Source organism: Symphalangus syndactylus, chromosome X (genome assembly GCF_028878055.3).
Source record: "Symphalangus syndactylus isolate Jambi chromosome X, NHGRI_mSymSyn1-v2.1_pri, whole genome shotgun sequence".
Classification (NCBI taxonomy): Eukaryota; Metazoa; Chordata; class Mammalia; order Primates; family Hylobatidae; genus Symphalangus; species Symphalangus syndactylus.
Window position 1 is genome coordinate 66,608,415 of NC_072447.2, and position 21,791 is coordinate 66,630,205.

Sequence of the window (21,791 nt, forward strand, 5' to 3'; positions counted from 1 at the left end):
TGGCCAGGCTGGTCTCAAACTCCTTATCTCAGGTGACCCACCCGCCTCAGCCTCCCAAGGTGCTGGGATTACAGGTGTGAGCCACCGCACCTGGTGTATCTCTTCCATTTTAAAGTCCCGCTGGACTCTAAGCAAATAAACTCCTGCTGCCTTCAATTACATGATCCGTCTCTGCTTAACCTCAACTCCTGCTCAGCTTTAGGCTGCAATCCAAGTGCACCGACAATGGAAAGCTTTCCCTGACTCTCCAGGCTAGGTCAGGCACTTCTATGTGCATTGAGACTCCTTTCTTCATCTGTCACAAAACTAATCACTGTCTTCACCTCCCTACTAGAAGCTCAGTAACAGGGATGGGGCAATTCCTCTGCCTTCTCAGTCGTCAAAGCAGGGCCAGGCACAAAAGAGTGGGAACACTATAAAAAAGGGGGAAACGGCTAGCAGCCTTGGCTTCAGGACCAGGGGATCAGGTTAAAGACACACCCTTGCTTTCCTAGACCCATACTTTGGGACAAGGTCAAGGGGACAATCTGTTCAGAGGTAGCACCTCAGGGAATGAGAAAAACCACACAAGGCAAGCACCACTTGGGGTTATTTTTTCTAACTAAATTTTTATTAAATTATTTTTTTCTTTGAAGGCTGGAACCATCGAAGTCCTTAGATCAGCTTTAAGCACTGGATGGAGTAAAAACCACAAGGGACTACAAGGTGATCTGTGAACAGACTGGCAGACAGATGATGAGAGGGAGTGACGACAACAAAAATAGACAAACAAAAAGAATGGTCTTCTGGTGACCTAGTTAAATTACTCGCTTATTAAAATTTATTAGAAATAAACAAACATTAATGAAATAAAAATCTAAAACTGAGCCCCAGACTCAAGACTACTAGAAAGGCTCACCAAGTAAAACCCTCGGTTGGGTCAAGTGAGCTCTCTGAACGTTTTGTACAACCTGCTGCAGTTTGTTCCCCTTGAGCAAGGTGATGCTTTGTCCTGGGCTGCAATCTCTAACACCATCACCATCCCCAAGTGCGGCTCCCATTCTAAAAAAAAACAGATGCCCCCACCCCCAATTCCTGGTGAACTGCCCATCTCTCCTGACTGCAGAAACTGACTCTGAAGGAGGAAGTTGCACCAGTGGTGGAGGCAGGTGGGCAAGTGGGTAGGGCAGGGATGGTTTCCTGGAGAATCCATTCGGATCTTTTCTCCAGATGCCTAGCATGTGCTTAAGAGTTTTTTTTTTTTTAAGTTTGAAAAAAACTCCATTGTGAAAAGTGAGTTATGAAGAGTGCTCTTTATTTGAAACCTCCACAACACAGACGCCAATCTTGTCTCGCATTGAATCATTAGCTGTGCACATCAACACATTCCAAGCACAAATTAAGAAATGCAAACAGAACAAAAAAATATATATATATATATAATTTTTTCCCCTATCCAAAGGTTTCAAGTCTCAATGCAGCAAATCCTTCTGAACACAGAATCTGAGGAGCACACTGTTCAAACAGTTGGGACAGACAGGTCCCTGCAAAGGCTACTGCCTTTTTAAAACACATGGGGTGGGGATCATGGACGGCATGGAAAGGGGAGAGAAGGTGAGGAAACAGGAGGCGGGAAGAGAATGACAAGAGGAACAGGTATGCGCTGGGGAAGATGGGGCAGCTGGGACACACACGGTGAGTTGGTGGATTTCATTTATTGGTTTTTGACAATTTCTTTCTGGTTCTTTTTTTAACTCCCCCCTCCCCAGGTCCAACAATGGTAAAAAAAAAACCCCACAGAGGTGGGCAGGGCCTTATTAGGCCAGCCCAAAGCCTTCAGAGCACTCCTGGATAGCCAATAGTAGCATGTGGCGGAGCTTCTCAAAGCTCTCATAGGCAGGCAGATCCAGCTGATTAAAACTAAGGAAAGAAGAAAGATCAGTTCGTGGTGAGGGATGACAGATAACCAAATCTGTGTGTTCCCATGGTGCCCACCAGCCCCTCCCCTCCCTGAAGAAACCAACTCCCTGCTTCTTGATGACTCCCAATCTTGTCTCAGCCCAGTCTACCCCCTTTATCTTGCTCCCAAATTGGCCATCAGGCACCAAAACCAAAAATCTGACCCTGTCACTCCTCCTTAAACACCCTGGCCTCACTCGCCCACAGGCTAAAGTGCAAACTTGAAGGAGGTTTTCAGAGTCACTGGAAATTGGACCTCTGCTGAGCTCTTTAGACTTCTGCTCCCTGCAACTCCTCCTTGCTCCAGTCACGCTGGCCTTGGAATACACCATGCTCTCTTGTGGTGCTGTTTACCTGCCAGTGTCTCCCCAGCCCCCCTTGTGTCTAGCACATCTCATCTCAAACATCACCTCCATAGAAACACCAAATTGTGAGTTACCCAAGGTCCAGGACTCAGCCACATTTGCGTTCCCAATCTTGGGTAGGGTCCTGAAAACATCAAGTATGCAAGCTCAATCTAAGCGCTGAAAAGGAGAAACAAACCCTTCCTTTTACCATGTGTGAGCTGAAGGCAGGCGATCTGTGGACCTGTCATCTCGATGGATCTGAAACTTCTGAATGCCATTCATGCCTTCGAGGGCAGCAAAACCTTGCAGGGGTACCTTGGAAGTACCCGTGACAAACTGGAGGAACTTGGCACGGTCAGCTTGGTCGAAAGAACGCAATGCTCTCCAGAACCACTGGATCTGTAGGAAGGGACCCATGAAGCCAGTGTTAGGTAGAAAGCTCCTAGAAGCAGGGTAGGGGGGGATGGAATCTAGGAAACAGGACTGGACTTGGTATCTGAGGCAAGTCCCTTCTGTGGGATGAGCTTTAGTTCCTTTCATTCGTAAGATGGCCAAGAGAAGTCTGCTATGCTCCAGGAGAACAAAGAGTTAGATATAGGTAGACTATCTTCTACAGGCAACTTCCTCTAAGAGTACTACTGGCTTATTTGGTATCACACAAACTAGCGTTGCCTAGGGTAAGAGGACCATATGAGAAGGGATGCCAGCAGCAGCTCACCTGAATAGAGTTGGACTGGTACTTGTGGTATTCAGTGTTGGATTTCAGATCATCAATGTCAATGGTGGGCAGTCCTGATATAAGCAGCTCTAACTCCTGCTCAGTGAAGATGGAAATGAGGCGCTTTGGAATGATCTCATAGAAGCCTTCTAAGAAAGCTGCCAACTGCTTGCGGATGGCTCCTGGTGAGATAACCAAAAAGCCACATGACTTCTAAACTCACACAACCGTAGAGGGTCAGAGATCCCCCATCTGGCTCCCATCTACCACTGTTAGCTGGGACTACAGGCATGCACCACTATGACTGGTTAATTCTGCCCAGGCTAGTCTCAAGCCCCTGGGCTCAAGCTATCCTCCTGCCTCAGCCTCCCAAAGTGCTAGGATTACAAGTGTGAGCCACTGTGCCCAGTGAAGTTTTTTTTTTTTTTTTTTTTTGAGATGGAGTCTCACTCTGTCGCCCAGGCTGCAGTAGAGTGGTGCGATCTCAGCTCACTGCAAACTCCACCTCCCGGGTTCAAGCAATTCTTCTGCCTCAGCCTCCCAAGTAGCTGGGACTACAGGCGCACGCGGCCACACTTTGCTAATTTTTTATTTTAGTAGAGATGGGGTTTCACCATGTTGGCCAGGCTGGTCTCAAACTCCTGACCTCAACTGATCCGCCCACCTCGGCCTCCCAAAGTGCTGGGATTATAGGCATGAGCCACCGTGCCCAAAGTTAAGTATTTTTGATCAAGTGTTTTGTCTTCTGTGCAAGGCATTTGTGGCTCTGTCATAGTGGAGGAAAACAAAACATGCCTATCAAATGAATCAAGTCCGACCTCTTCTCATATTGAGCAACTAGAGGTCTAGGAACAGTTCCCCTACCTGTCATTCTCATCTGGCATACCAGGTGTACATACTCCTTCTTATTCTCCTCTGTTACCAAGATATTGGCCCCATTGGGTTTGAGGTCACGAACTTCACAAACTCCAAACTCTTGGACCTAGAACAACCAGAACACCAATCATACATATCAGACTTCGTCTAGGATGGGATTAGATACGTAGGAACACACCCTAAACCCCTTGCCATGTCCTCGGCAGAGAGATGAGGCAAGTCCATACAAAACAGTGACTTTTCCTACTACTCATAGCTCGCAACTCCCCTTATAGGGAAAGGCTTTGGGTAGGAAAGAGGAAAATACTCTTTGGCTCTAAGACCCACAAAGAAGGCAGAAGAGAGTAAGGCAACTATCAGTGGTAAAAGGGAAAAGGGAATGGCTAACATACGTAACGGAATGTAATCTCTTCGGAAAACAATTTAGGAGAAGAGTAACCTTAATTACCTTCATTTCCCCCCCACTTACATTTGTACAATTTTTCTACAAAGACCTACCCTTGGGAATGAAGAATTATGTACTGGAGCATTTTTTTTTTTTTTTTTTAAATAAAGGTGAAACTAGGAAATGGCCTGCAAATTCTGGTTTTCCTGTTTGTGATGTCACTCACAAACACCTGCTGCAGCTTTAAGTCAAGATGCTTCCTTAGAACTATGAGAAGGTCACGCAGTGCTAGTTCTAAGGTGAACCTGGAATGGATCTTCCAGACTGGCTGGGATGTGCTGTGATTAGGATTTCCTGACCTACCTCAGTGCTGAAGGTGAGGTCATAGCCTAGTGTGGAGACATCATTTTCCAGCAGATAAACCAGACCTTGGTAGAAGTGGTAATCTTCACTCTCCATATCTGTATATCTAGAAAAACACAATTATACAGGGTCATGGTTTGTGGGGGGGGGGGGGGGGGAGAAGGAGCACAAGGATGGGACACAAAAAGACCAGACCCCCAGGACTGAGGACAGTCCCAGGACTATGCCTCATCCTCACCTCACTGACTTGCCCAAGATGTGTTTGTAAAAGGATCGAGTAAAGTAGCACTCCAGAAGACGGTTGTCATATACAGCTTTGGCCACAATGCGTCCGACAAACTTGAAGTAGCTGAGGTGGTTGGGGTTGCAGTGGGAAGATGGATTGATGGTGTAGGTGACTCGATCACCAGGTGAGGTACGGAACAAGGCATACATAGGGTTAAACATCTCTCGAGAGATGATCATATACCACTCCCGCAGGAGCCCGCCAGCATCCTGCCCTTCTTCTCCTTCAAATACTATATACCTGCATAAGAAAGCAGAAGCAGAAAAGAGCTGTGCAGAAAACCCAGGATACATCTAGTAATTTGTGTGAGTGAGAGACTGTGAATCAGTGTCTGGGGAGTGCAGTGTCAGATGAAGAGGTAAACAGAGAGTGCCAGGACAGCCCAGGAGTGGGGTGGAGATCTGGGACCAAAGAAAAGCACCACTGACAGAGGAGATGTCCCAAAATAGTTAAGGTTAGCAGATATTCCAGAAAACACCAATAGGAAAGGTATCAGAGAAATAAATGAGGCCTTGCTTAGGTGAAGTGGGGAGGGGAGAAAAGTGGTATTAGAGAGGGATAAGCCCAGAGTCCAAATTCTCTAAAGGTATTTGGTGGTGGAAGAACATGGCATACAGTCTGTCTAGGGAGACTCCCTGACTTCTTGTGATAGCACAGATGGAGAGCCCACACCATAAGAGATGGCGAGGAATCATTAAACAACTCCAATAGGTCTTTCATCTCATCAGCTCCTATGCTCAGTATTACAAACTGCTGATCTCCTGTAGGTGGCTTCAGAATCACCAGTGAGCAGTTACCAGATTGGTGGAGGCCACTCATACATGGGCATTCCTTGTATAGCAATGTTAAAGCTCTTATTGCAAAGCCAGCAGGTATATCCTTATGAACACCAAAGACTTTCCTGTCTGGGAATTGTTGGGTAACTTAGCTAAAGGGCCAGCCAGCAGGGCAGGCCCAGAAGATAGGAGACAACTCAATAAGATTATCTAAAACCAGATTCCTATGGGGAATTCCTATTAGGGAGGGCAGCACCTCCCTAAATTTGAGGCTAGGGCAAGCCATCACTACTGTGCAGGAGGCCCCACCTCCCACCCGCCATCTTTTCTCCGTTCCTGGGCCCTTACAATCGATTCTTCATTTCTTCGGGGGATTTGCGATGCAGCTCACGATAGGAGTCTTCAAACACATGGTCACGACGGACATGCACAGCCATGTCTTCTTTCCGGAGCCCCTCATCTAAACGCTCCAGCTCTTGGCGGAAATATCTTGGGAGGTAGAAAAGGAAGGAAGATAGGATTAAGGGTGACAGAACAAATTTGTTTGTGTGATTAGGAAGAAGACCCACAATGATGCTCCTTCTATCCTCCAAACACTTTGATCTCTGCTCCACACCTGTTTGGGAAATGCCCAGTAGTTGGGAGAGGTAGATCACTCATTACCAACTCTAAATTTTTCTTACCTCCACTGAGTAACGGCCCACAAAGATTGTGACATGTGATTTCTGCCACAAGCAGGTAAGCATGTATACATGCATGAGGAGGAGGAGAGGCATAGGGATGACTCCAGGAGTGTTGTGGAAGCCCCTGGAACCCTGCTGTGCGTGTACTATGGCCACCTGTGCCTCCTGTACTACCCCCAACAGATGGAACAGAACTTTAGAAATCGTGTGGTTCAAAAATCATGTGACTCTGTTTTGCTGATGAAAAATGCAGATGGGGTGGAGAAGCCCAGGAATATTTAGGTATGATGGCCATCAATGGTACAGCTGTCTCTTCCCTCCCCACCACCACCATTCCAAGTGCTGCCACCAAAGGAAACTTGTGGCCTCAAGTGTAACTTCAGAGGCAAGTTACCATTTGGGGAGTTCTCACCACCCCTCTACCCCCCAATATCCAGGACACATACTTGCGCTTGACATCAAAGTCGAGGACACGAATGTAGTCTACCAGGACAGCAAAAGGCCCATCAGCAAGGTGGGTCGTGGACTGCCGTAGGATCTGGTTTAACACAGTGCGGTGAGTCTCTGAGGGGAGAAGTGACAGCAGGAATTAAGCACATCATGGGCCCCAGAAGCTGTAAGACAGCCAACCAGCTAGCAACTCTCTCTTCCTTCCTCTTCCTTATTTCAGGGCTCTAAAGGACTAGTCAAAACCAAGGGCCAACCCTTGAGGTGTGAATGTGAATCTGAGCATTTCTATTCTAAATCTGAGTATCCTGAGGCCATGGGAGACCATGCAGGGTTTACGTGCACGGGTGTGTGTACGTACATACACACACACACACACACACACACACACACTCTCTCTCTCTCTCTTTCTGGAATCAGCTAAGGATTAACTGTATGAAACAATCCTGTTTAAAATGAAGCCTTCTACACCTGGCAGCCTAAAAGTTCCCTGTACCTGCAAAGCGAAGGAACTTCTGTGTGTCAGGGGGCAGGCTTGAGGAGATGTGCATAGATGAGGGCTCCCGGGAGAAGAATGGGTCAAGGGAGGAAGGCGTGGCTGGGGTTAAGGGGGCAGGGGAGAGTGGAGGAGGCTCGTCCTTGATGTGTGCCAGCTGGCTCTCACGGGTGTCTCGGACAGGAGGCTTGCTCTCTCGCTCTGTGGCATGGACCAGAAAGAAGGCCTCGACGGCAGGCTGTAGCACTAGGGGTAGGAATGATGGGGAAGTAACATTTTACTTTGCAAACTTCAACATGCAAACCTCTTTGCCATCATAAACAAATTACAAAAATAAATAAGGAAGAAGAAATAATGAAAACTAGGCTAGGTGTGGTGGCTCACACCTATGATCCCAGCACTTTGGGAGGCCGAGGTGGGAAAACTGCTTGAGCCCAGGAGTTTGAGATCAGCCTGGGCAACATAGTGAGACCTCATTTCTGATAAAAAAAAAAAAAAAAAAAAAAAAAAAAGTAGAAACAATGAGAACTTGCAGGGAAATATGATGGTAGAATCAAGTCACAGAGAAACTTCCTTGAAGCAAAAGAAAAATGGGATAGCTAACCAGTTATAAAGATTCCCCTTGTCTACAAAGTGAAAGACACCAACTATTAAAAGAGAAAGTCAATCTTTTTTATACTGAGGTCAGAGAAAAAACACTTCTCTTTTGAATTCTCATTACAGGGACACTGAGGGAGAGGAGTAACCTGGAAGGAAGAAAAACAAGCTGGCAGGAAGGGCCCCAGAGCAGACCAGTGGGTTGGGACCTGGGCCTTTAGGCCACAACTCACCTAGCACCGCATGCTGGTCATGGGATTCCTCTAGTTCCTTTAGACACTCCCCAAGCATGTCCCACAGCTCGTCCAAGCTCAGCTGCTCACTGAGCAGGGGTAACTCAGGTGGTCTTTCCTCCTTTTCCTTCTCCCCCTGTGGGGTTCCATCGGAGGCTGGAGGGCACACAGAAGAGAGTCAGAAAGTCTTCAAAATTTCCCTTCTGCTTAGATCTTTCTAGATCAAACGCACCAACTAATATACAGAACAAGTAGAGGGGACCATTGGCCACTGAGTGGTACTCACCGAGCAACATCTGAAACAAGGTCTAGGACCTGCACTGGATGGCATTTACATTAAACAGAATAAATAAAATAATGAATCTGGTTCCTCAGTTGCGCTAGCCACATTTAAGGTGCTCAAAAGCCACAGGTGCTACTGCAGATCCAGATAGTGCTAGTCTAGTCACTGCCTCACTAGTTTCAAGAGAATCTGTGGATTACTTCAGGGTAATGTAACAACAGTGGAGCTTTGGATGGTTGCCTTCCAGTTTACACAGGACATTTTAGGACACTATCGTCATTGAATTGTGACAGCTGGCCTTGGAAAGTAGGCTGTCTTTTCCTCATTTTGGTTTCCGAGGAAGACAGCACCAGGACATCAAGCTAAATCTTTCTAACATTAAGTCTAATGCCTATTTTTTTTTTTTCCTGAGACAGTCTCGTTCTGTTGTCCAGGCTGCAGTGCAGTGGCGTGATCTTGGCTCACTGCAACCTCCGCCTCCTGGGTTCAAGCGATTCTCTAGCCTCAGCCTCCTGAGTAGCTGGAATTACAGGTGCAAGCCACCATACCCGGCTAATTTTTGTATTTTTAGTAGAGACTTGGTTTCACCATGTTGGTCAGGCTGGTCTTGAACTCCTGACCTCGTGATCCACCTGCCTTGGCCTCCCAAAGTGCTGGGATTATAGGCGTGAGCCACCGCGCCTGGCCGTCTAATGCCTCCTAAATTAGTCATCTTGTCCTGGGGCAGTTTAAAACCCTGAGAAGCCATGGTATGACAGATGGAACCCAACGGCTGGTACTTTTCCTGATACTCACTGGGGGCTTATTCTTACCTCTGCTCAGTAGCTAAGCAGCAAGACACAGCCCCATCTTCTGGGTGGGGAGTAAGTGACTGTTTTCTCATCAACCCCCGACCCCCATACACCTGCACTGCTTAGGTTTCTTCCTGACCTTTGCATCCTTTACCCAAATCCTGACTATTCTTCAAGGTTCTGACAGCCTTAGGTTTGAATCCTGGCTCCAGTACTTGCAAATCATATGACCTTAGGTAAAAGAAGGTGAATACAGAACACGGGAATAACATCTCTCTCTCCAAATCCTGATGAGAAGTAGGATAACAATGGTTGTCCTACAAGAATACTATTCCATGGGAATGTGTTGAGGGTGCCAAAACATATCCTGTGTATGATTGACTTTGAGAAATGCTGCTAACAATAGCATTCATCGTGTGCTTCTCTAACCACTATACATGTGTTAACTCATTTAATCCTAACAACTGAACATTCCTATCTTAAACAAGGAAACCTAACAAAGAGGTTTGCCTCAGGTCCCCGAAGCAGTAAATGGGGGAGCCAAGATTTAAAACATGGGAGACTAAGGCTGGTCGGCCGTGGCTCATGCCTGTAATCCCAGCACTTTGGAAGGCCGAGGCAGGTGGATCACCTGAGGTCAGGAGTTTGAAACCAGCCTGGCCAATATGGCGAAACCCTGTCTTTACTAAAAATACAAAAAAAAATTAGCCAGGCATGGTGGCAGGCGCCTGTAATCCCAGCTACTTGGGAGGCTGAGGCAGGAGAATCACTTGAACCCAGGAGGTGGTGGTTGCAGTGAGCGGAGATAGCACCACTGCACTCCACCCTGGATGACAGAGCCAGACTCTGTCTCAAAAAAAAGAAAAAAAAAAGAAATAAATAAAACATGGGAGACTGAAGTGAGAGGACGGCTTGAGGCCAGGAGTTCAAGACCAGCCTGGGCAACATAGTGAGACTCCATTTCTACAAAGATAAAAAAAATTAACTGGGCATGGTGGCCTGTCCCTTACAGTCCCAGCTACTCAGATAGCCAAGGCAGGAGGATCGATTGAGCTCAGAAGTTTGAGGTTGCAGTGAGCTATGACTATGTTACTGCATCTTAGCTTAGGTGACGGAGAAAGACCCTGCCTCAATAATAAAACAAAAGATTTAAAACACATGCTGGGCTGGGCGCGGTGGCTCACGCCTGTAGTTCTAACACTCTGGGAGGCCAAGGCAGGTGGATCACCTGAGGTCAGGAGTTCGAGACCAGCCTGGCCAACATGGCGAAACTTGTCTCTATTAAAAAAAAAAAATACAAAAACTAGCCAGGTGTGGTGGCGCGTGCCTGTAATCCCAGCTCCTCGGGAGGCTGAAACAGGAGAATTGCTCGAACCCAGGAGGCAGAGGTTGCAGTGAGCAGACATCGTGCCACTGCATTCCAGTCTGGCGACAGAGGGAGACTGTCTCAAAAACAACCACAACAGAAAACCCCACAAAAACATGCTGTCTGAATACATAATATCCCACCATTTTCTTTACTACAGGAAAGAAAAGTGTGCCTTGGTTGTCAAACACCTGTCATCATTTACAGAAACTCGGGTTTACTAGAACAAATGGGAAAACACTGGGCTTATATATGCTGGGAGCAGGGGATTCAGCAGACATTCCAGAAGACTGGCTATCCCTTTTGCTCGGCTGGAAACAGGAAGTAGTACTGACCAATGGATTGAGTATCTTGAGCGCTGGGAGATGGCTGGTCAACATCCATGGGTGATTCCTCCCTCCGGACAGACGCCTCTGACTGGCTAGACTCCGACTGGATAAAAGGGAGACAAAAATCACATAAGGGTGCAACTCTGCTTTCCTTAGAGGCAGGCTAGAGGTTGGCCCTTCCACTTCTCATACATTGAGCTTGCAAAGAAGCTTCCCATATTTGGGTGGGAAAAACTGTAGCTATCCAGGACAAAAGGATGCTTTCCCAACTCTTCTGCTTTTCTCCACTGTGTTTTGCAAGCTTTTCCCAATAGCTCCTTGGATGCCTACATTTCCTACAGTCTACAATCCAGATCTGTGACCAGTCAGAACTAGCCTCCTGTATATAGACTTCAAGTCTTCTTCTGTTGTGTGTGTGTGTGTATGTGTGTATAAAAAATTCAGATGGGTGGAAGGTAGGTCTGCTCTTTGTTTCTGTTTTCTCACAAAAGTGGAAATAATAGGAGAATTAGAGCAACCTCTCATGAGTGGGATTATTTAAAAAGCCGATATCTTTTCGGGTAATGGTAAAGAGACTCGGCAGAAAAAATACTCCAGAATAACAGCTTTATTTTCCCTTTCTACCTTCCTGGAGTCACTGCCCCTAAGTTCAAGGCTTTTCCCTGCCTACTCCATAAAACCATACTGTATAATAGTAATTATATGCAAAGAAATATCAGGTCTTGGGATACCTTTCTTGGATCTTGGAAAGGTAACTTACATGTTGCAAGGACAGGAAAACAATGAGGGAGTGCCACAGCATACACATGTGATGCCAGGCTTTCACTGCAGCCACTCAATGCCGGGACCCCAACACTGAGCTGGCTACTTAAGTACCTGAAGGTTTCCTCCTAAAAGTGCCTGAGTGCCTAGGTGCCAAGGGACTATGGAGAATAAAGGCAGAGGGCAGGGTGGAGGGAGCAGCCACAGACAGAAGTAGCTGTGTGGGATATGTACCAAGCTTGGGGGACTTTCAATGGTAGGATTCCTGAGATGTTTCTGATGTACCTGCATTGTTCCATGGGACTGAAAAAAAACTTCACCCCATATCCCCTCAGAACCCAGACAACACTTAGCATCAGGCAGTTTGCAAAAGCGCCACTGTTGACTGGATAGCTGGGAGTGGGGTATGATGGCCAAGCTTTAAATCAAATCAAACCAGCAAACCAATCAACAAATAGGAAAACACCAACAGAAAGTAACCCTTTTGTCCAGAAGCATTCATATAGCAAACTTAATGCAAAAGCATACAAGGTAAAGGCAATGAAACCCCACTGATGACATGGTGGGGGGATGAGTGGAGAGACAAATGAATGAGGGGCCACAGGCATCATGCTAACCGTTGCTGCTTGTTGCTGTCTCCGCGCCCTTTGACCCTCACGTACCATTTGTATAATGGCATCAGCCTCAGCCTCCAGCTGCCGAACAGCTGCCTGGATGCTGCTAGCTGAGCCTAAACCGGAGGAACCTGGGAGAAAGAGAAAGAGGAAGGCAAGATATAAAATATAGGAAGAGGGAAAGCCCAATATTCTCTCTCCTATCTCCTGGGCTGCCACAGGGCATCTTGCTGAGGTCTTTTGAGCTTTAGCTCAGGAAGATTCAGAGTGCTCATCATCAGGCGCTAAGATTTACCATTACAGATAAGGGCAGGGGGCATGATGCTAGACAGACAGATGGTTTTGTGCAAGAGGGTTCTGTGGGACAGGAGGAAAGAGGTAGGGAAAATGATTTGTCAAGCCACGGCTTAGTTAGAAATGACCAAGGAAGCAGAAAGGAGATGCACCTAGTGAGTTAAGTCTTGTTCAGCAAAAGGCTGGCCCCCAATTTCCCTGCCAGATTTCCACTCCCCCTTAATTCCCACTCCCCCTAATGAATTTCCTACGCAGATAGCTTGAATGAGATGTAGAATGCAGCCATCAACACTCTGAAAAAAGGATAATCATTTTCCTTTTGGAAAGGTCAAACAGAAAGGAGACAGGCCGTTAAGTCCTGCACCTCCAAGGAATCTGGCTTTACCGCCACCAACCCTTCCCCTCAACTGGACACTCTAGTTCCATACCTAGCCTGCCTGTCTGCTTGGCTTTCTTGTTAGCCCGGCGCGTGTCGTCCCGGAGCTGGATGATGACCTGTAGTACCCTCAAGAAGAACTTCTGGGTAGATGTCTTGGATGTCAACATGGACATAGAAGGCAGCTGCAGCTCCCGGCCACCCAAAGGTCGCTTCTGAGATGCCACAATTACCACATTCTCAGCCATGTCAAACCTGGATAGTGTAGAGGTGGCTTGCGTATATTGACAGCATCAAAGTATAAACACCCAAAGCAAGCAAGGCTTCCTGGTGTCAACCAGAGGGGTAAGGAAACTCAGAAGGAAATCTTCCAAGTAGGAAGTAGAAAAAAATGGGTCAAGTGTGTATAGGAAAGATACGAAAATCACCCAGAGAAATAAAAAAGACCAGGAAACCAGCAAGAGCCATCTTCCAGAATATCCCAGATTCAAGCCCCCAGCCAAAGGATGGCTACCACCCACCTGCTCTGCATTTTGCCCTTCAGCTTGGTGGTCTGTGGCTGTTCCTCAGGCAGGCCATCAGGAGAGAGGGTTTCACATTGGGCTCGCCGCTGCTGCTCGAGGTTGTATTCCCGCAGCTCGGCCAGCAGGGTACCTGAGCAGGCAGAGGAGTCAGCAAGTGTTCAGAGACTCCCCTGGTAAAGTGGCTAAAAGCCAAATCTCTCTAAGACACCTGCTTAGGCCACTCTTCATTGCTCAGCTACAGAGAACCCAGAGTGAGCTGGAATCGTGCTCTGTTCAGCTTATTATGCGTGTCCACGGACCGTCACCTGGGACTACCAATTTACCTATGGCCACAGGGATCTGCTGAATCTGCATGAAATGAGTTTCATGTAGAAGAGAAACACTATCTCCGCTGGAGTTAAACAGACCATGGCTGAAATCCCACATATCTCTCAAAATTACTGAGGTTCTGTGGTGGTTTCAGGCAAATTTCTTGACCCCTTGCCCAATTTGCTAACCAATATTATTAATACTGGGAATATTACTGCCTAACCTCACAAGGTTGCTGTGAGAATTAAGAGATAATTATATGGTAGAGTGCCTAGACAGTGCCTGGCCCACAGGTGTGGAATAGATGGTGGCAGCCAAGAGAGAAAGGTCAGAGGCCAAATTCTTTCTGCAAGAACGTTGTAATTTTCATGCAGCAAAGAACACCGAGTTATACAGGCCAACCAACTCTCCTATCACCCCAGACTTAGGGACATAGGGGTGAAGGAGAGACACAACTAAGTATGTAGCCAAGATCTAGGGAGACTCATGATTGGAATGAGGGTGGGACAGGGTAGAGAGACTCTGTTGAAAGAAAACCTGGCTGTACTCCTTGGTCCAATCACTTTATCATCCTGGGTTTTGGCTTTCTTCTCAGTAAAACAGGGAGGAAGACGATAGAAACTAGGTAATTTGTAACTGTTCTTAGAATTTTTGTACCCTCAAAATTACACAAAAGCAGAGGGTACTATTCTGACTCTATAATTCCTGAGGCTGAATGCAGTGTAGGCACATACTTTGAAGGGGTGAAGCTGCCTCAGCTGTCTTATCATGGGGCTCTTACGAGTGCCCAGCATGGAGAAGAAAGGAGGCACTGCTGTTCCCATGTGTTCTCTTTTCCCTTCATTAAGCACCATTGTGTGCCAGGCAGCGGGGATGAAGAGACAAACCCAGCCTTGCTTTCAAACAACTGAGCAGAGGAAAACAGATGATAACCCAGGGTAATCTGTGTTATGACAGAGGGAGCATGGAGGCTGTGTTATAGGGACATGGAGGTATCTGATTCAGCTTGGGGATTCAGGAAAGGATTCCAGAAAGAGGAAGCACCTAAGTGGAAACCTTCAGAAAGAGAAAATGCTTTACTCCTGCTATTACCTATTTGTTTACAAAGGGTATAACCCAGATGGCGGGCTCCATTCAGTAGCAGCTTGAGAACAGTGTCCCGGGTCCCAGAGTCCCCCCGGGAGAGCTGCAGTAGTACGTTGGCTGCATCCTCTAAGCCTTCCTCAGAACAAGAGTGGGATGTCAACACCTGAGAAAAAGAAGACAGAAGGAGTAAGCCCCAGCCTGAGAACAAAATCATTATCTACCCTGTTCATCCTTTCTCCCCAAGTCTTAGCAGATCAGAAGAGCTTGGACTCACCTCTACAGAGAGCTGTAGCTGGTTTTCAGTGAGGCCAGAGGACACCATCTTAAAGTCTGTACTGCTGCTGCCCCCATCACCCACCTTCGCTGGAGATTTGCTGCCCTTAGTAGTGGCAGAAACTTTGAGGAAACAGACAGAACACTGTAAGCCTCCCTGAAACTCACAAGCCAGGGAGTAAGTGACAAAATCAAGGAATCGCTGAATTGCCCAGGGCTTCAAAATGGTAAAGTACTGAAAAGGAAAACCCACCCACCAAAGGCAAATCTAAATGACTTGGGACGATAAAGGCTTTTTATTTTTTATTAGAGACACGGTCTCGCTCTGTTGCCCAAGCTAGAATGCAGTGGCACAATCACATCTCACCATAAACTCAAAGAGGACTCTTATGACTGTAACTTCCAAGCTGATCAAGAACCCCAGGCATTTCTTCCAACTATTCCCCCATCATCATGGCCCCCTCTATTCTTTAAAACCCACTTCTTCAGATAATTCTTACTAATCTGTGGCAGGGCTCATTCCCTTTATTTCCTGGGATGATCTGGTTACTCTGAATCACACTGTATCCTGCCTGCCCTTGAACTATTTCCCATGAGAACTGGCTCCCTCAACATGACTGGAAAGGCTGGGAATTCCCTGAGGATGGAACTTTTTTTCCTCCTTCTGGTGCCTAGCCTAGGGAAGCCACATTCAGTGAATGCCTGCTGACCTTCAAAGGAGTGTGTGTGTGTGTGAGAGGCAGGGGAGAAAGAGAAAGAGACACACAGATGGGGATGGAGGAAGGGAGACAGCGAGAGAACTGGGACAGATGAGGGTGAGAATGAACACATTCTGCTCTCACAACCACAAACCAAGCTGATTGCTATCATTGAGGGAGAACTATCTGGATGGAAAAGGGGGTGAAGTGGGTGCCACAGTATACACCCCACAGCTCCCAGTCTACATCCACACTTACTTGAAACAGTAGTGGTAGCAGTCGTGGGGGTAGTCACCGTGGTCGAAGCAGCTACGGCAATGGTGGAAATAGCCGTGGCAGCAACCAGGGCTGGAGCAGAAGTGACAGGGGTTGGTGCAGTAGGGGGTGTGGGCGTGGTGGAGGCGGCAGTGGTGGTGGTGGAAGATGTGGTTGAGGTGGCAGTAGTGGTGGAGGAAGCACCGCTGCCAGAATTAGCCTGTGCTTCTGACACCTTATTTTCTGGGAGAGCAATTGAGATGAGAGAAAGGAGTCTGAGGAGTTTCTCAGTTAAGAGAGAGCTCCGGCGGATGACTGGGTGTGACAACATGTTCATGAGCTGCCCCAGTGGAGAGGCCTCGAGGCTGTATGGAGAGGTTTCCCCCTCACCGCCAGCGCTCACTGGCACTGACTTCACGGAGTTCTTGCCTTTCCGGCTGACATTCATGTTGTCCAGTTTTACCAATAAGTCCCAGAAGTCTGTGCAAATGCCACTGCTGGAGGACTGTGAGGAGCATGGGCTACAGGCCTTACTGCCCCTTTCCCGATCACTCTCACAGTTTGTTTCTTTGGTCCGCTGCTGTGTGAAGTGGCTGGGAAATACCTGCCGGGAAAAGGAGGACAGGCTTGGTCTAGGACGTCTTCACAGAAGATGAGCCTTCCTGATAGGGAAAAGACAACTGGTTCCCAGACTCCTTCAGACAATTTTGGTAAATATTGGGGGATATGTCATATAAGAGTTTTATCCAATAGACAGTAAAGCAGCCTAGAGAAATGAATGAGGGCTTTGTAGCAATACAGACTCACGAGCAAACTTTTCCTGAGCTTTAGTCTCTGCACTTATAAAATGGAGAGGATAACTACACTTCCTTGCAAAGTTGTTGGAGATTAAACGACATGATGTATTTTGCACAGTGCCTGGCACAAGGCAGGCCTTTGATAGATGGCAGCAATGCTTACTATTGAAAGAACACTAAATTCTAGGTCCAGCTCCATCACTTTCTAATCATAAGACAAAATGAATAAAATGTTCTGAATCCCAGGTTCTTCATCTGTAAAACAGGAATCACATAGCCCAGTTGTTTTGATGACTGAATAAGACAATACATAAAAATGGAAAAGAATGAAGAAAAAACCCCAGAAACACATAGGACAATCCCCTAGAAACAATATAGGGCTCAACACTTAAAATAAGAGCAAAAAGACACGCTAGCCTGCTTAGTGTTCAACTTTCACCCAGGCTCTTGCTGCCACCCTTCTTCCATCCCCAGGAGTTGAGTTCGAAACCCTCACCTTGGCCAATTGAATGAGTGTATCCAAAACGTGTCTGCAGACAACAGGAGCAGCTTGGGGATGGATGTGGACGGTGGAGCCACCGCTTGCATGCTTCTCGGTATGTTTACGCCCCCCTGAACGCTGGATCTGAAATATATTAGTCCTGCAGCCTAGGGCTGCATCCATGGATACTGACAGCCAGGAAAGCTGGTTGGAGCTCTTCGACTCCATCTTGTGTAGCAGGTCCAGGGGACGGTTCTCATGGCTACTTGACCCACAGCTCTTGCTCGACTTTTTGCCCTTTTCCTCACTTGTAGTGAGTTTGGGTGTTTCAATGCATAGCTCACTCTCACTGCTGCGCTGCAAGATGGACAGCAGACTGCGGATGACCCAGTGGCGGGTCTGGGCATGGTAGCAGAGATTTCTCAGTACTCGGTGTAGACGGCTAGTATTGAGCTTTGGCTCATCCACAAAAAGTAGGACCAGGAGACAAGAAAGGGCTTCGTGGTCCAGAAGGAGCCGTCCTCGGAGGCGGAGGAGAGTATCTACATTACTGCCAGAAGGCCTGGAAACAGAACATGGTTTTTGGGTAACACTTCAGTGGCTAGAGCTCTGGGATTAGGCATAAGAATGGGAGAGGGGAATGAGCTGGATATCTCCAAGGAGGCTTGAGAAAGGAGGGTGTCCAGTCTAAGGGCTCTTCATAGTAACAGCTGCCCTTTTGGGTGTCTACTATGTACCAGGCACTTTACAATGACTGTACATCATCCTTTCAGGGCTGCTGTACAGCTTAGAGAATCAACCCCCACCCCCACCAGCTTTTTGTTGAGATGGAGTCTCGCTCTGTCACCCAGGCTGGAGTGCAGTGGCGCGATATCAGCTCACTGCAACCTCCACCCCCAGGATTCAAGTGATTCTCGTGCCTCAGCCTCCCAAGTAGCTGGGATTACTAATGCGCACGCCACTACGCCCAACTACTTTTTGCATTTTTGGTAGAGATCGGGTTTGCCATGTTGCCTAGGCTGGTCTTGAACTCCTGGACTCAACTGATCCACCTGCCTCAGCCTCCCAAAGTGCTGGGATTATAGGCGTGAGCCACGACGCCTGGCCGAGAACCACCCATTTTTGAGATGATAAACAAGAGGCTCAAACAGGTTAAGTGACTTGCCCTACATCACACGGCGACTGAGAAGACAGTAGAGATTCCAGCCCACATATCATCCATCAACTGGTAAAATCTGACCATACCTAAGTCTAGGAGACAATGCTAGTTTCTGCCTTCTCTAGACTACCAGGAGTTTGTGGCCTTATAGGAACCAATCACTCCTTTCACATTTTGGCATGTCAGGCCCACTCTGTTTTAGCCTGGCTAACTCACTCCTCTATACTTCCCTAGCCTAGGTGTTACAAACTCAAGGCAGGTGGTTAGTTGTTTTACTACTTGCATGGGAGACAAGTGGTATTCCTTCTTATTAAAACCACAGTTAGCACCTGCTGCCGGCCTGCTTTTGCGGTCTTCGGTAGCAAGACTAACCAAAAGGTGTAGTTTTCTGAATGGGGAATCCAAAGATCTGGCTCTCTCACTTATTCAAGGAAATGGCTTAGAGAGACTATCCATCCTGCCTGTCAGGATTTCAGCTTCTCCACCTATAAAACTAAGGGAGATGGGCTAATAGACTTGAGTGGTGATATGGTAAGGTAAAAATAGACAAAGGTACCTGTTATGGCTGCTGCTACCCCCCATCTGGAAGGTGCCACCTCTCTGCACAGCAAGGCGAGTATATTGGACCCCACGGTTGCCACTTAAGCGACTGGTAAAAGCTGGAAGGAAAGAAAAAACTGAGATTGTGGAGAGGGTGTAAACTGGATATAGGTAATACAAAGATAAGAAAATATAGCCTCATCTGGCTAAAGCTTTCCAGAGCCCTCCCACTTGCCTCCCTCTGTACCCGGGCTTCGGAGAATAGCAGAGAGTGCGGAGGTGCTACTGTGTCCAAACAGACGCTCATGCATGAGCTGTCGCTGCCGGGCTTCCTGCTCTCGTCTCAGGGCTTGAGCCTCAGCTGCAATGTCAGGTGGCATCACAGCTAACACGCTGTCCTCCATATCCTCTAGGACACTACGGCGCAGGTCTGAGGGCAGAGTCTGGATGAAGGTCACAGGGTCCATAGGGGTGTCTGAGCTGGCATTCTGTGCCAGTTCTCGTCGCTGCTGCTCAGCTCTCTGCTGTGCCAGTACCTATGGAGCAGAAAAAGTCAATGAGGGCATTTCTCCTGCCAGGCAGCCTGGCCCCACCACCTTCCCGCTCACATACTTCCTCCTGAATGGCTGGAGGCAGGGCAGCCAGAAACTCAGGGCTCACTTCAGTCACACCAGGATTCCCCACCACTGTAGGCGCTGAGCTATTTGTGGAGGGGGCAGTCCGGGTTGGTGGACGAATGCCTAGCTGGTTCTGTAGAACTTCCCGACGGATGTCATCAGGCAGGGCAGCCAGAAAAGAGGGGTCCACACCTTCAGGGAGACTGATACCTGAGGGGAGATATAACATGTAAAGGGATTCACGCCTTACTAATTTTTTGAGGCAGGGTCTTGGTCTGTTGCCCAGGCTGGAGTGTAGTGCTGCAACCCTTGACTCACTGCAGCGTTGAGCTCCTGGGCTCAAGTCTTCCTGCCTCAGCATCTTGAGTAGCTGGGACTACAGGCATGCACCAAAATGCCTGGCTAATTTACATATATATTTTTGTAGAGATGGGGTCTCCCTATGTTGCCCAGGCTGGTCTTAAACTCTTGGTTTCAAGTGATCCTCTGACCTCTGCTTCCCAAATTTTCAGGATTACAGGCATGAGCCACTGCGCCCAGCCTCTCACACCTCTATTGGTGCCTAATATGTACTTGGAGAAAATAAACCTATGTCACTCCTTGAGGGAAACCAGTGTATATGTCTTCACTGCGTGCAAAACATGGGACACAGAGAAGGCCCACCCCACCTTCCCTGGGCTCAGAATAGCTTTTGTTATTTGCTAGACTGCATGCACTGTTACTTACCCTTTATAAATAACCTACCATGCAGATATCATCACCCCCTCGGTATCATTCATGATCACAGAAATTAAATAATGACCCTAGGTTGTAAAAGGTAGAAGTGGCAGAGTGGGGGAATTTGAGTGAGCCAAGATCAGTTTGACTCCTAAGGCTGGACCCGTTTCATTACGCCATACCAGCATCCCCCTTATTGTCAGTCCTCCCACATACATGCCCTCCATCTGAATGGAACTGTTTGGCTGGTGGGCATTTCCATGCCAAAGGCTACTAGAAGCCAAAACAATCCCAGGATGACCTGGGCATACATGGAACTCACCTGCAAGGGGATCTTCTTCTTCACTGCTTGTTGAAGGCAATGGCTCTTCTAGGATTCCTCGGGAATCTGCTCCAGAAATGGCCACGGCAGAATCTCTGGTGGAAGAGCTCTCAGAGGATGCAGGTGGGGAGCTGAGGGAAATCATGCTCAGGTTGTTGTCTGTATTATGTCTTCTCGTTTATAAAACACTGCTACAATACCCCTTTCTCACAGAAACCAGGTTTATCTCCCCAGCATAACAAGCATGTCCATTAGTTGACAAGCATGAAATGTGCTTTGAAAGACCCTCCAATATATCCTACCCTTCTTTTGCCCACACATGCTTACCTGTCCTCAGGTGGCTGGGCAGATTCCCCTGACCCATCACTCCTGCCTTGCACTTCCGCCACAGCTGGTGGGGCATCCCCAGGAGTGGAGCTGCCTGCTCTGGGCTGCTCAGAACTGCCAGCTGCTGAAGTGTCACCCACAGCCTCCTCTAGGGTACAGGAAGCTAGGCTGCTTGTATCCATAGGAGAGCCTTCTAGCTGACTGCTGACAGCCGTCAGTGCATCAGAATCCTCAGCTCTCTCTGGGGAAAGAGAGGCTAGGAAGAAGTCACAGGGAGAGGTTAGGTTTCTATCTGGAACTGGGGCAAAATGACAGACAAGGTCTTTGATAGGGCTGCTTCCTTAGGGGCATCTCAGCTCAGACTTCTCACTTCTCCCTTGCTGTCCCCCTCTCAATCTCACTTTGAGATTTCTAAGGTTCAGCTGAAGCCCTTTCTATCAATTCTTGAACATTTACTGTGTTCCAGGCATGCCTGTGAAACATCTTCCTTAGGCAAACCAGGTAAGGGATTTTTTTTTTGGGGGGGGGGGGCGGGGGGCGGGGGGACATGGAGTCTCACTCTGTTGCCCAGGCTGGAGTACAGTGGCGCAATCTCGGCTCACTGCAACCTCCGCCTCCTGGGTTCAAGCAATTCTCTGCCTCAGCCTTCCGAGGAGCTGGGATTACAGGCACCTGCTACCACGCCCAGCTAGTTTTTTGTATTTTTAGTAGAGATGGGGTTTCACC

The 21,791-nt window shown here is 47.8% G+C and overlaps 1 protein-coding gene across 18 annotated transcripts in view; it reads right to left on the minus strand.

Moving 5' to 3' along the window:
• Positions 1–1,273: 1,273 nt before the first annotated feature.
• The window catches only part of HUWE1 (HECT, UBA and WWE domain containing E3 ubiquitin protein ligase 1), a 154,756-nt gene continuing 134,238 nt past the window's right edge, over positions 1,274–21,791 (minus strand). For 12 of the 18 annotated variants that reach the window (XM_063634803.1, XM_063634804.1, XM_063634805.1 and 9 more), the window contains 23 exons: positions 21,066–21,321; positions 20,739–20,869; positions 19,695–19,909; positions 19,330–19,618; positions 19,099–19,201; positions 17,399–17,945; positions 16,109–16,709; positions 15,154–15,275; positions 14,886–15,042; positions 13,482–13,614; positions 13,013–13,215; positions 12,294–12,421; positions 10,921–11,017; positions 8,146–8,301; positions 7,316–7,561; positions 6,819–6,936; positions 6,038–6,178; positions 4,866–5,153; positions 4,628–4,733; positions 3,868–3,985; positions 3,004–3,185; positions 2,494–2,684; positions 1,274–1,899 (listed from right to left, as the gene is read on the minus strand). In XM_063634803.1, the coding sequence (XP_063490873.1) occupies positions 1,797–1,899; positions 2,494–2,684; positions 3,004–3,185; positions 3,868–3,985; positions 4,628–4,733; positions 4,866–5,153; positions 6,038–6,178; positions 6,819–6,936; positions 7,316–7,561; positions 8,146–8,301; positions 10,921–11,017; positions 12,294–12,421; positions 13,013–13,215; positions 13,482–13,614; positions 14,886–15,042; positions 15,154–15,275; positions 16,109–16,709; positions 17,399–17,945; positions 19,099–19,201; positions 19,330–19,618; positions 19,695–19,909; positions 20,739–20,869; positions 21,066–21,321 (4,631 nt within the window). In that variant the 3' untranslated portion in view covers positions 1,274–1,796. Of the gene's footprint in view, positions 1,900–2,493; positions 2,685–3,003; positions 3,186–3,867; positions 3,986–4,627; positions 4,734–4,865; positions 5,154–6,037; positions 6,179–6,818; positions 6,937–7,315; positions 7,562–8,145; positions 8,302–10,920; positions 11,018–12,293; positions 12,422–13,012; positions 13,216–13,481; positions 13,615–14,885; positions 15,043–15,153; positions 15,276–16,108; positions 16,710–17,398; positions 17,946–19,098; positions 19,202–19,329; positions 19,619–19,694; positions 19,910–20,738; positions 20,870–21,065; positions 21,322–21,791 lie in introns of those variants that run through there. The other 6 variants (XM_063634811.1, XM_063634807.1, XM_063634808.1 and 3 more) reach the window with 5 other exon arrangements.